The 11,868-nt window shown below is 44.5% G+C and overlaps 2 protein-coding genes and 2 pseudogenes across 2 annotated transcripts; 2 read left to right on the top strand and 2 right to left on the bottom strand.

Moving 5' to 3' along the window:
- Nucleotides 1-723: 723 nt before the first annotated feature.
- Nucleotides 724-1,453, bottom strand: LOC100281643 (flowering promoting factor-like 1). Its single transcript, NM_001154562.2, has one exon. It carries the CDS (start codon nt 1,402-1,404, stop codon nt 1,066-1,068), a length of 339 nt encoding a protein of 112 aa, NP_001148034.1. The 5' UTR covers nt 1,405-1,453; the 3' UTR covers nt 724-1,065.
- An 18-nt stretch (nt 1,454-1,471) lies between these two features.
- On the top strand, nt 1,472-2,475 carry LOC111590851 (uncharacterized; annotated as a pseudogene).
- Nucleotides 2,476-2,562: 87 nt separating this feature from the next.
- Nucleotides 2,563-5,653, top strand: LOC111590850 (uncharacterized). The gene is made up of 3 exons (XM_023301743.2): nt 2,563-5,063; nt 5,139-5,210; nt 5,286-5,653. The coding sequence occupies exons 1-3, from the start codon at nt 2,563-2,565 to the stop codon at nt 5,485-5,487; spliced, it is 2,775 nt and encodes a 924-aa protein (XP_023157511.1). The 3' UTR covers nt 5,488-5,653.
- Nucleotides 5,654-7,600: 1,947 nt separating this feature from the next.
- LOC103648789 (mucin-1-like) overlaps nt 7,601-11,868 on the bottom strand; it is a 32,216-nt pseudogene continuing 27,948 nt past the window's right edge.

Genomic DNA, 11,868 nt, shown 5'->3' with positions numbered 1-11,868 from the left:
TTAGTGGCCTCGTCGGACTAGATCCGAGGGATTGACGTGTTATTCCCATTTAAGTGTGGTCTAGCCTCTAAGGCGGGACTTAGGCACTTAAGTTGGAATAATTCGGTAAGTTCCGCCACAGCATAGTCATCTTATATTTTAGATTTCTCATTACCTAAAAAAACAAGAGTGACTTCGTAGGTTGTAAACAAGATATATAGATAAACTGTTGGAGAGTGAAAAGATATAGATGTTGATTTTTACACAAATAACTCACTAATTAACCATTTAAAGAGCTAGCTTTAGAAAGATTCTTGAAGATGCTTGCAATAGGCAGCGGTATCGATGTCCAAGATGACTACTTCAATATAAGGGGTGTTTGGTTCCTTTCGTTACCCTCCTAAACTAATTTTAGTTCAGAAAATTTCTATTTGAAAAGCCTCATTTAGTTATACTGTTTGATAATTTAAGAATTAAAAGTGATTAAATTTTAGTCACTAAACTTTAGGATGTGGGAATCAAACACCTCCTAAATCTGTATCTAGTATTCTCCCTGTTGTTTTTGTAAGGGGCAATCGAGAAGGAATAATTCAAAAAAGTCGACATGTCAAAATCAATATGTAATGAATATTTTGAGGAATAAAATTGATCCATTTTCAATATCTCCTAATCCATGTATGTAATGCAAAGGTGCAACTGATCCAGAAGAAGAAACCGACTGTAAAAAGCTTTGACAAAGTTGAATACCAAAATTGGCCACGGTTGGCCAAATAAAATCAATCTATATACGTACAAGCCTTCGTGTCAAAGAAACACACGCCGCCAAGCAAGTCCGGACATAAGAAGCATACATACGGCAGCGGCGGCGCGCTTTCGCGTAGCATTTATTTGGCGGCAGAGGTGGCCACGCACGCACGAGCCCGGCCTGCGCCATGCAAAGCGCACGTCTGTACTCATACCAATCACAAACATACAATACGTACGTACGCTGAAACGGCGGCGACAGGCCGGCAGATCTCCCAGCACAGCACTGGCCTGACGATCGAGCCCGCAGAAAAGAGCTAGCTTGCGTCGCCACGAAGACCATCAGGCTGCGGCGGCGTCGCGAACCTCGAAGACGTTCCGGGTCTTGACGACGACGTCGTACATGTGGACGAGCTTGAGGCGGGCGAAGTCACGGGGTACGGTGATGAGGTGCACGGTGGAGCGCTGGTGGAACTGCAGCAGGCAGGGGTCGTAGAGGTAGCGCTCCCAGCCGAGCTCGCGGAGCCGCCGCTCCAGCACTTCGTACGACGTCACCACCTCCCCGCTCGGCACGTGCACCAGCACCTTGTTCGGCCGCGACCCGCCGGCGCCGGCGCCGCTGGGCGGCTCGCTGTCCGCACGCCGCACGATCCCGTCCTCGAACACCCACACTCCCGACATCGTTTCTTTCTACCTACAGGAGCTCAAGATAGATGGATTATTATTGGATACACCAGGGAGCAGCAGGATGGTTATATGTACAGCGCGAAAGAGGGCTAAATGCTTACGTAAGCGGAGGGAACTGGGCCCACTTCTCGCCCACCTGTTCCATCGGCTAAGGTGGGTCCCGCCGGCTGACCATTCTCCTGAGGAAGGAGTTGATGTGGGCCCGTGGAATCGTCGGAAGCTTCCGACCCAAGGATGCGTCTGCGCCGCACGATCCAGGAACCGGAGCCGCCATTTTAATTAGGGACATTTACATTTCGTCCACTAGTCTGGACGCGCTGCTCAAATCTACCCCCGCCCAAATTCTCTAATCAGTTTTCCCCTCCCACCTCCACACTTTGCTCAGAAATCACCTCACGGCGCTATATTCTCCCGTCAAAGGCTCTTACAGGTGGACCCGACACCTTACAAGTGGGACCCGCTCCCCTTTCCCCTTTCCCCTGCTTCTCTTCCCAAATTGAAACGCACGCTCCCAGCTTCTCTTCCCAAATTGAAACGCACGCTCCCAGGTTCCCTGGCAGCGGCCCATCCATCGCCCTCCACCACTCAGCCGGCGAGCTCCTCGACGGCGCGCTCCTCGACGGCGCGCCCCGGCGAGCTCCTCGACGAGCTCCTCGACGGCGAGTCCCCGGCGAGCTCCTCGACGACGCGCCCCGCAGCCGCAGGAGCCGTTCGCCCGGGCCGCACGGCAGGCGGATCTCGGCCTCCGCGGGCGCTCCGGCGGGCGGTTCTCGGCCTCCGCGGTGTGCTCCAGCGGGCGGCTTCTACGCGGGACAACGCCCACTGCCAGGGACAACGCCCATTGCCAGGCGGATCTCGGCTTCAACACTCCCACTGGCAGGGACAACGCTCGGTCGTCCGGTGTGCTCCGGCTGACGGCTTCTACGCGGTTCTCGGCCTCAGCAGCATTACAACAGCACCATAATCACCTCACGACGCTCGGTCGTGGCCATCCTCGGCGGCGCCCTGCTCGCTGCATCCTCGGCGGCGCCCTGCTCGCTGCATCCTCGGCGGCGCCCTGCTCGCTGCTAGAGGTATGTAGCAATTTCAGACCCCCTGTTACTTGATGTTGGTGCTAGTTTAACGACTAAAATAATTTTGTTGTCAACTAGGATGGATTTAAATACATCTTTTGTGTTGAATGTGAGAAGAAAAACAAGCAGAAGGTTGGATGACAGTGGTAAAAAAGCATATGTTGGTTGTTATGAATTTCACGTGGGTGCTGATGTTACCTGGACTTTGGAACAGTTTAGCAAGGCTATATGTGATCAGCATGCTTGGAATGTTGATGATGAGGTACAATTCAGTTACTTTGACAAGTTTGAGAATAAATCTATGAAAATTAAGAGTGATTTGGATTTATCTCTGATGTTTGCTATGCATCTTGGAGAAAGGTCTGTTGTTGTCCAAAATGATGTGGTTATTGGAGGAAGGGCTAATCAGTCAATACGCTCTCAACCATCTTGTAGCCAAAGCCATCCAGTGTTGACACTGGACTATGATGTACCTGATGAGGTTGTTTATGATAATGAGGATGAGAGGTTGTATCCAAATTTGGTTAAAAGCCATCCAACATTATTACTAGATAACAGACCTGCACAATTTGTGGACACTGACCAAGAAGAGGAAGAGGAGAACATTGACATGGGGATGTCTGGGCATGAAGATGATGAGGACAGACCAGTGATCGATTATGACAAGGACAATCCTTCCCTAGCAGAAGGCACCATATTTCCATCGATGGTTGATTGTCGAAATGCACTCGCTACTTATTGCATTAAGGGTGAATATGACTTTGAAATTGATAAAAGTGAGCCAAGTAGGTTGAGAGTGCACTGCACATATGAAAGGTGTAGATGGAGGATGCATGCCTCAAAGATGCGAGATAGCACACTCATTCAGGTCAAAGTGAACCCTTTTCCTCACACATGTCCAAGTGTTGAAAGAAAAGAGACTTTGAAGATAGCTAAGAGCAGGTGGTGCGCTGATGTAATGTTGGATTGGGTGAGAGACAACCCATGTATTGGTCCAACTGCATTGATAAAGAAGATACATGAGAAGTATGGAATGAAGGTGCCTTACATGAGAGTGTTTTATGGTAAGGAAATGGCTCTAGACAAGATTTATGGTCCATGGAAGGATAGTTTTAAGTTGATGTACACTTTCAAAGCCGAAGTGGAGAAAGCATGTCCAGGAAGTGTTGTAGAGATTGACAAGCACACTGTGCAGTACAAAGTGAGGAAGATGATTATGGAGAAGGAATGCTTTAGAAGGGTTTTTGTTTCATTTAAGGCTTGTTGGAAGGGCTTTTTAGATGGTTGTAGACCATATTTAGCAGTGGATGCAACTGCTTTGAATGGAAGATTTAGAGGACAATTAGTAGCTGCTTGTGCCATTGATGCACACAATTGGCTCTTTCCAGTTGCATATGGGGTGCTAGAGGCTGAATCAGAAGAGAGCTGGAAATGGTTTCTACAGAATTTGCGAGTGGTTATAGGTATTCCACATGGATTGGTGATACACACAGATGCATGTAAGGGTCTAGAAACTGCAGTTGAGGAGGTGTTCCCTGGAGTGGAGCATAGGGAATGCATGCGTCACCTTGCAGCTAATTTTGGCAAGATCTTTAAAGGAAAGATGTATGATGACAACCTGTGGCCTGCATCACTAACCTACAGCCTCAAGAAGCATAATTATCACTTGAGCCAATTGCACGCAGCGAATCCAAAGGTGAAGGATTGGTTCAAAAAGAGTCATTCGAAGTTATGGATGCGAAGCAAATTCAATGAAGTATGTAAGGTAGAATATGTGAATAACAACCTTGCAGAGTCTTTCAATGCAAAAGTTAGAAAAATCAAAGGGCTTCATTTGGTGGAAATGTTGGACAAGATTAGGCAGATGCTTATGGAAAAGTTTGAGTTACGTCAGAGAATTTCAGCTGCAAAGTTTGTTGGCCACAAAATAATCCCTTCTGTGATGAAGAAATTGCTTACAAAAACAAGGGGTTTGAAGATGAAAATGATAAAGCGTACGCCATTTGAGGCAGAGGTGACAGCATACGACAGAGAAAAGAGGGAATGGAGGTACCCAGTGAACTTAGAGAAGAGGACATGTAGTTGTAGGCAATGGGAGATTACTGGCTTGCCATATATCCATGCCCTCTTCTTCATTACCTCTCTTCGTGGTCCAGCTGCTGAAATCGACCAATATGTGGATGATTACTTCTCTGTCACCAAGTTTAATGCAACATACGCTGATAATGTGCCTTGTATTGAGTCACAACACCAGTGGGACATAGTCGATCCAGGATTTGTGCTCCACGCTCCAGTACAGAGTAGAGCACCAGGGAGGCCAAGGAAGACTAGAATAAGATCAAGTGCAGAGGGCACTGGACTTGGCCCTAGGAGGCGGAAATGTAAAAGATGTGGAGAGTTCGGTCATTTTGCTAGCAAATGCAAAAATGCCGTGGATGCGGCTTTCGGAGAAGATCAACATTGGGGTGCAGAAAATTCAGAAGTGCCGCCATCCAATGTCATTGTAACCAGGGAAAATAGTCCCCCTACCATGCGCCGTCAAGCGCCACAAGCGCTGTCATTCAATGTCATTGTAACTAGGTAATGGTGGTATAATGTCGCTTATGTACTAGTCTTGAAATTGTTCTCATCGTTAACCTTTGGTTTGTTGAACAGGGAAAATAGTCCTCCTAGCATGCAAATTGAAGAAGTGCCACAAGCGCCGCCATTCAATGTCATTGTAACTAGGTAATGGTTGTATAATGTCGCTTATGTACTAGTCTTGAAATTGTTCTCATCGTTAACCTTTGGTTTGTTGAACAGGGAAAATAGTCCTGCTAGCATGCAAATTGAAGAAGTTCCACAAGGAGAAGAGAAGGAAGAGGAGGAAATCAGTCCACCTAAGGAGAAGAGAGGGAAGAGGAGGAAAAAGAGTAAAATTGAAGATAGTCCAGCAAATAACACAAGGAGCAAGCGACTTAACATAGCAAGGAAGACTAAGAGCATGAAACAACTTCTTATGTAGCATGGGTTGTATTCAGCTGTCACTTCTTCTAGTTATGCACTTCTTCTAGTTATGAACTGGTATCTTGCTGTAATGCTGCTGTAATGGTGCTGTAATGCTGCTGTTTATGAATAATGAACTGGTATCTTGTTGTAATGGTACTAGTCTTGAATTTCTTGTTGTTTATGAATTTCTGAACTGGTATCTTGCTGTTTATGAATTTCTGAACTGTTCTGAACTGAAACAGGCTGTGTTTCTGAAACAGGCGTAGTGGTCTGGCGTGTGTTTCTGAACTGAATCGCACTGCTTTCTGGTCACATAGCCATTTTCTGTCTCTTCAACAGAAACAGGCGTGTGGCGTAGTTGTCCGTCCAGAGGTGCAGTATACATTAGGTGCTGGGTTCGATTCCCCCTTCTCTCTTTTTTTTTTGCATTTTGTTGCATATATGAGACGTGGCCATTTTGTTGCACACTTTTGTCTATGTGTCTCAATTTTTTATCTCAAGCAACTAGGTCCAAATTATGACTCCCCGCCAAGTTTCACTATTTTTTGACAATATTTGGTATTTATTTATTTATTTTCGGTCCTAAAAGTCATTTAAACCATATAAACCAATAAATAATAAAAAAAGGTGGATTCTTTACATGAAGTAAGTCATAAATGATTAGATGAACTAATGGTTCACTTTTGAAGCAAAACAAAGGAAAAAGTAAGGAATATAGCTCAAAGAGTGACGTTGTAGTTGAATGTTATGAAACTTAGGGAGAGACGTGTCCATTTGTGAAGCACCTATTATTACACTTTTGCAAAACCTCATGGTCTTTTTATCTCAAGCAACTAGGTCCAAATTATGACTCCCCGCCAAGTTTCACTATTTTTTGACAATATTTGGTATTTATTTATTTATTTTCGGTCCTAAAAGTCATTTAAACCATATAAACCAATAAATAATAAAAAAAGGTGGATTCTTTACATGAAGTAAGTCATAAATGATTAGATGAACTAATGGTTCACTTTTGAAGCAAAACAAAGGAAAAAGTAAGGAATATAGCTCAAAGAGTGACGTTGTAGTTGAATGTTATGAAACTTAGGGAGAGACGTGTCCATTTGTGAAGCACCTATTATTACACTTTTGCAAAACCTCATGGTCTTTTTATCTCAAGCAACTACGTCCAAATTATGACTCCCCGCCAAGTTTCACTATTTTTTGACAATATTTGGTATTTATTTATTTATTTTCGGTCCTAAAAGTCATTTAAACCATATAAACCAATAAATAATAAAAAAAGGTGGATTCTTTACATGAAGTAAGTCATAAATGATTAGATGAACTAATGGTTCACTTTTGAAGCAAAACAAAGGAAAAAGTAAGGAATATAGCTCAAAGAGTGACGTTGTAGTTGAATGTTATGAAACTTAGGGAGAGACGTGTCCATTTGTGAAGCACCTATTATTACACTTTTGCAAAACCTCATGGTCTTTTTATCTCAAGCAACTAGGTCCAAATTATGACTCCCCGCCAAGTTTCACTATTTTTTGACAATATTTGGTATTTATTTATTTATTTTCGGTCCTAAAAGTCATTTAAACCATATAAACCAATAAATAATAAAAAAGGTGGATTCTTTACATGAAGTAAGGCATCAATGATTAGATGAACTAATGGTTCACCTTTTGACAATATTTGGTATTTATTTATTTAATTTTGGGCCTAAAAGGAATTTGGATGTGTAAGGTTATGTAATACCGTTTGCATGTGATACTCGAACATCTAACTTGTCTACTTGGTCACTGTGATATGGCTCTGGTTCGCAGTGCAGCGGGGCAGGTTCGAGCCCGGCGCCTGCACCTTTTTTTGTTTTTCAACTTTTTTCCCAGCCCGGCGCAAGCAGCCAGGACGCCGAGTATGCACCAGGGGAACGCGCAGTATGCGCCCGCAGAACCCAGCTCGTTCTGCTCTACGCCGAGGACCCCAGTTCTGTTCTCTTGGCTTGTGAAAAGGTTTGCCATTTTTGCTTGCTACGCTGAATCTGACATGTTCTTCTGGCCCAATTGCTATAATAAGTTTAACCAAATTTATATAGTAAAACAATAACATTTATGATACCTAAATAAATATTATTGAATTCTTCATTAGTTAGCTATTTGATGTCATAGTTCATCCATAGTGCTTACAACTTACTTCATCCATAGTTCATCCATAGTGCATAGAGCTTACAAATTTCTAGTGCTTACCACCTTGGTTCATAATAAAAAGTAAAACAACAAATATCATAAAAGCACAAATGACTAAAATGTAAATAATTTTGTTGAGGTTGCCATTTATCTTCATCAATTCAATTGCTAGAATGTCCAACTTCACAGACACATCTCCTTTATCTGCACCACATAACTCTGCTCCACAATTATTCACCATCAATTGCGTAGCACCTTGTTCTTGCTCAAAACTGGACCGTGTCTGTTTAGTCATACCACTCAAGCGCAACCATTCGATGTACTCATCCATCCACATAAAAAAGTTGCACTTCTTAAGGATCTAATATAACAACACAAAAACCACAGAATTAATCTAAAATCACATGACATAAAGGATGGATGATAAACTACGTAAACAAACAAGGGAAATGATCATGAACCTTGCCGGGTTGTGATTTGCTTTCGCACTTTACGAATTCTCTGCCGTAGTTGCCGTTTTCTGATTTTTTCGTCCTGAGCCTAACCAATGGCTCTGACCGGGTGCAATCAGGACACTGGACGAGAGGGACATGGTCGAAGCTGGGAAAACCTTGCAATCTGTTGGATGAGCTCGCACGCGACATTCTCTATGGATGCTCACACTAGGAGCCGACCGACGTTTGGGGCTTACTGGAGGATGCTGCCTGTCTGTGCGAGATTTTTTTCAATCAAAACACGATATATTTCAGATCCACCGGGAGTAAACCCGAGATATAAATTCATTTTTTTCATGATTAAAAGCTTCAATGGTAAAACTGCTAGCTGCTTGCGCCTACTCTGCTAGCTGCTTGCAAGTTAAATGGGGATGCAAAAATTGGTCTGTCAGATTTTCGTGTAGGAAAAATGCGGTCTTTGTACTAATAGCTGTTTTGGAGATTTAAATTTGAATTTGAGGACCCGAAGTTATGGTTAAGCTACCTCTCGAGAAGCTCGCCGGAGAAGCGCTCGCTCCGCGTCGAGCTCGCTTGCGGCTGGCTGCTCCCGGCCGTGCCCACCCCCGCGTCGAGCTCGCCCGCGTAGAAGCTGCCCGCCGGAGCACACCGCGGCGGCCGAGATCCGCCCGCCGAAGCGCCCGCGTAGAAGCCGTCAGCCGGAGCACACCGCGGCGGCCGAGATCCGCCAGCCGGAGCACACCGCGGCGGCCGAGATCCGCCCGCGTAGAAGCCGCCCGCCGGAGCACACGCGCAGGCCGAGATCCGCCCGCCGGAGCGCCCGCGGAGGCCGAGATCCGCCTGCCGTGCGGCCCGGGCGAACGGCTCCTGCGGCTGCGGGGCGCGCCGTCGAGCGCCGGGACCTGCCCGCGCACGGCAAGGATCTGCCCGCGCACGTCTGCGACCCGCGCCGTGCCGCGCCTGGACACCCTTGAACGCCGGTGATGGCCGCCTGGACACCCTTGCCGTGCCGCGCGCCGGAGAAGGGCACGTCGAGGAGCTCGCCGGGGACTCGCCGTCGAGGAGCTCGTCGAGGAGCTCGCCGGGGCGCGCCGTCGAGGAGCGCGCCGTCGAGGAGCTCGCCGGCTGAGTGGTGGAGGGCGATGGATGGGCCGCTGCCAGGGAACCTGGGAGCGTGCGTTTCAATTTGGGAAGAGAAGCTGGGAGCGTGCGTTTCAATTTGGGAAGAGAAGCAGGGGAAAGGGGAGCGGGTCCCACTTGTAAGGTGTCGGGTCCACCTGTAAGAGCCTTTGACGGGAGAATATAGCGCCGTGAGGTGATTTCTGAGCAAAGTGTGGAGGTGGGAGGGGAAAACTGATTAGAGAATTTGAGCGGGGGTAGATTTGAGCAGCGCGTCCAGACTAGTGGGCGAAATGTAAATGTCCCTTTTAATTAAGATTCCGTTCCTTTGCTTAGTGAAAGCACGGGCTAGTCTGAGCCGTCAGATGTGCTACCAGACGGTGACAGTTACCCGTGTGACTATGTTTCTCATGGTAAAGCATGCAGTCGGGGATTCTATGGTTGGGAGCTCGAAACTATGTTTCTCTTTGCCTTCCCACATGAGATAACAATTAAGGGTCGTCCGGTTCTGATTTTGCAGCTCGAAACTATTTCTACACCGATTAATTGTCTAATTTATATAATTTTTAATCATCTGAAACGATTCTTCACCTCATTCCGGGACAAACGAACATGTCTTAGAGTAGGCTCGCAACAAGGGTGAGGTGGATAAGTCGCACGGTGCTGCTTCTACCACTGCCAAAATTTGGCTATTTGTCGAATTCCAAATATATTGTCGAGTGTTTTTCGGCACTCTTTGCCGAGTGCCACGCAAAAAACTCTCGGTAAATGAAAACACTTGGCAAAGAAGTTTTTTGCCGAGTTTTTTATTTTTTACACTTGGCAAAGAGCTTATTTGCCGAGTGCCAAAAATATAACACTCGGCAAAGAGCTCTTTGCAGAATGCTTTTTTTCAACACTAGGCAAAGACAATTTAAAAATCATATTTTAAAGTGGTAAATTAATTCAAATGAAAAAGTTTTCAACTATAAATTTGTATAACTCATCATGATGTACAATTTATATTTTGAATATTTTTTTCTTACGACAAAATAAAAATAAATTTGTTCATAAAACCTATATATCTCTCATAGTTTATAAAACTACGAGAAAGATGTATAAGATTTGTGCATATTGTTAGAACCATCATTTGAGATGAATAAATGACCAAACAACAAAAATAAACTTTGTAGATCTTGAGAAGATATAGAATTTTGTAGTTGGCAACTTTTCATTTGAAGTCATCTTGTCAACGAAAACTACGTCTGAATTTAAAAAATTAAAAATTTGAATTTTGAAAATGACCTCGAAAGAAAAAACCACCAACATGAAAGTTGTATGTATTGAAGATTTATGAAACTTCGTAGTTGACAATGTTTTGGTTTGAAATCATCTTGTCATGCAAAACTATGTTTGAATTTTAAAATTTGAAATTTCTTAACTACCTCGGATGGAAAAATCACCAAAATAAAAGTTGTAGATCTTGAAACGTAATGAAATTTTGTAATTGACAATTTTTTTATTTGAAATCATCTTCTCATTGAAAAACTCGTGTGAAGTTTTCATATTTGAAATTAAAATTTTGTAAACGGCCTGGGATGTAGAAACTATCAAAATAGAACTTGTAGATCTCGAAAAGTTATGCAACTTTATAGATGGTTACACTCGGCAAAGAATACTTGGCAAATATTTTATCGGCAAAGGGTTCTTTGCCGAGTGTAAAATGTCCTTTGCCGAGTGTCTTAGACACTCGACAAAGAACGTGATTCCGGTAGTGTACCCAGTGGTGGTACCTAGGTTGCGACTTTGGATGGACTCAGCTAGTGGGCACATTCATAGTTAAGGTTAACTAAGGGTAGGTTTGGTTCAGCTTTTTGTGCAAATTCACTGTCAAGAATCTACAATCACAACCAACAAGGTACAAGAGTTCAATAGATTCATAAAAATCTACAAATCCTCTTATTCAATCGAGAATCTCCTTCTACCCTAGACTTTCCAGATTCCTATATCATCCATATTTTTGGAAATATTACCCAATCGCCAATGTTTATAAGATCAAATTATTTTATTTCCTATTCAAAGGCCCCTGCCCTACTCATTGCTCGACTCTCGCCAAACAACACCTCCGAGCAGTTGTTAGAGTTGTTGCCGCCTTCTTGCGTCCAACTCTATAGGTTAGCGACATGGTTTAGTCGTCCCTAAACCATTGTACCTCTTTCTCATAGACCTTCCAATGTTGCTCATCATCTAACATCCACACTGCACATCCATATCTTATGTTGTCCCATTCAGCATTGTCAATGCCCCCGGTACGAGTACCATATGCACTACAACAAGCTGGCCTACATGAAAGGGCGAGAAATGGACCCCCACCATCATAGAGGGTCATGTCAATAAGATCCAGTGGTAGGTATAAGGAATGTGTGGTGAAGACCCCTACCACACGGCTGTGTGGGAGGCCCTCCACCACATACATTAAGAATCCATCCTTCGGACACCTCCAATAGGTCATTGGGAGGCTCTGGTTGCACAATGTGGCCCTATTAGCACCTATCCCAAACAGGGTTCGATAACACCACGTGTCTAAAGGATCCCACTATATTCAGAGACCCTCCAGGAGGCCTCTTATGTCCACCTGCTCCACAAACCACAATGCGGTCTACGAGCACCATGTGT

The sequence above is a fragment of the Zea mays genome, chromosome 2 (assembly GCF_902167145.1).
Source record: "Zea mays cultivar B73 chromosome 2, Zm-B73-REFERENCE-NAM-5.0, whole genome shotgun sequence".
Taxonomy (NCBI): Eukaryota; Viridiplantae; Streptophyta; class Magnoliopsida; order Poales; family Poaceae; genus Zea; species Zea mays.
This window is presented reverse-complemented; position numbering and strand designations above follow the sequence as displayed.

Bases quoted from the DNA above. Each gene is read 5' to 3' on its own strand.
- LOC100281643 (NM_001154562.2), bottom strand. From the start codon at position 1,404: ATGTCGGGAGTGTGGGTGTTCGAGGACGGGATCGTGCGGCGTGCGGAC.
- LOC111590850 (XM_023301743.2), top strand. From the start codon at position 2,563: ATGGATTTAAATACATCTTTTGTGTTGAATGTGAGAAGAAAAACAAGC. The intron at 5,064-5,138 runs GTAATGGTGGTA...TTTGTTGAACAG, and splicing joins TTCAATGTCATTGTAACTAG to GGAAAATAGTCCTCCTAGCA. The intron at 5,211-5,285 runs GTAATGGTTGTA...TTTGTTGAACAG, and splicing joins TTCAATGTCATTGTAACTAG to GGAAAATAGTCCTGCTAGCA.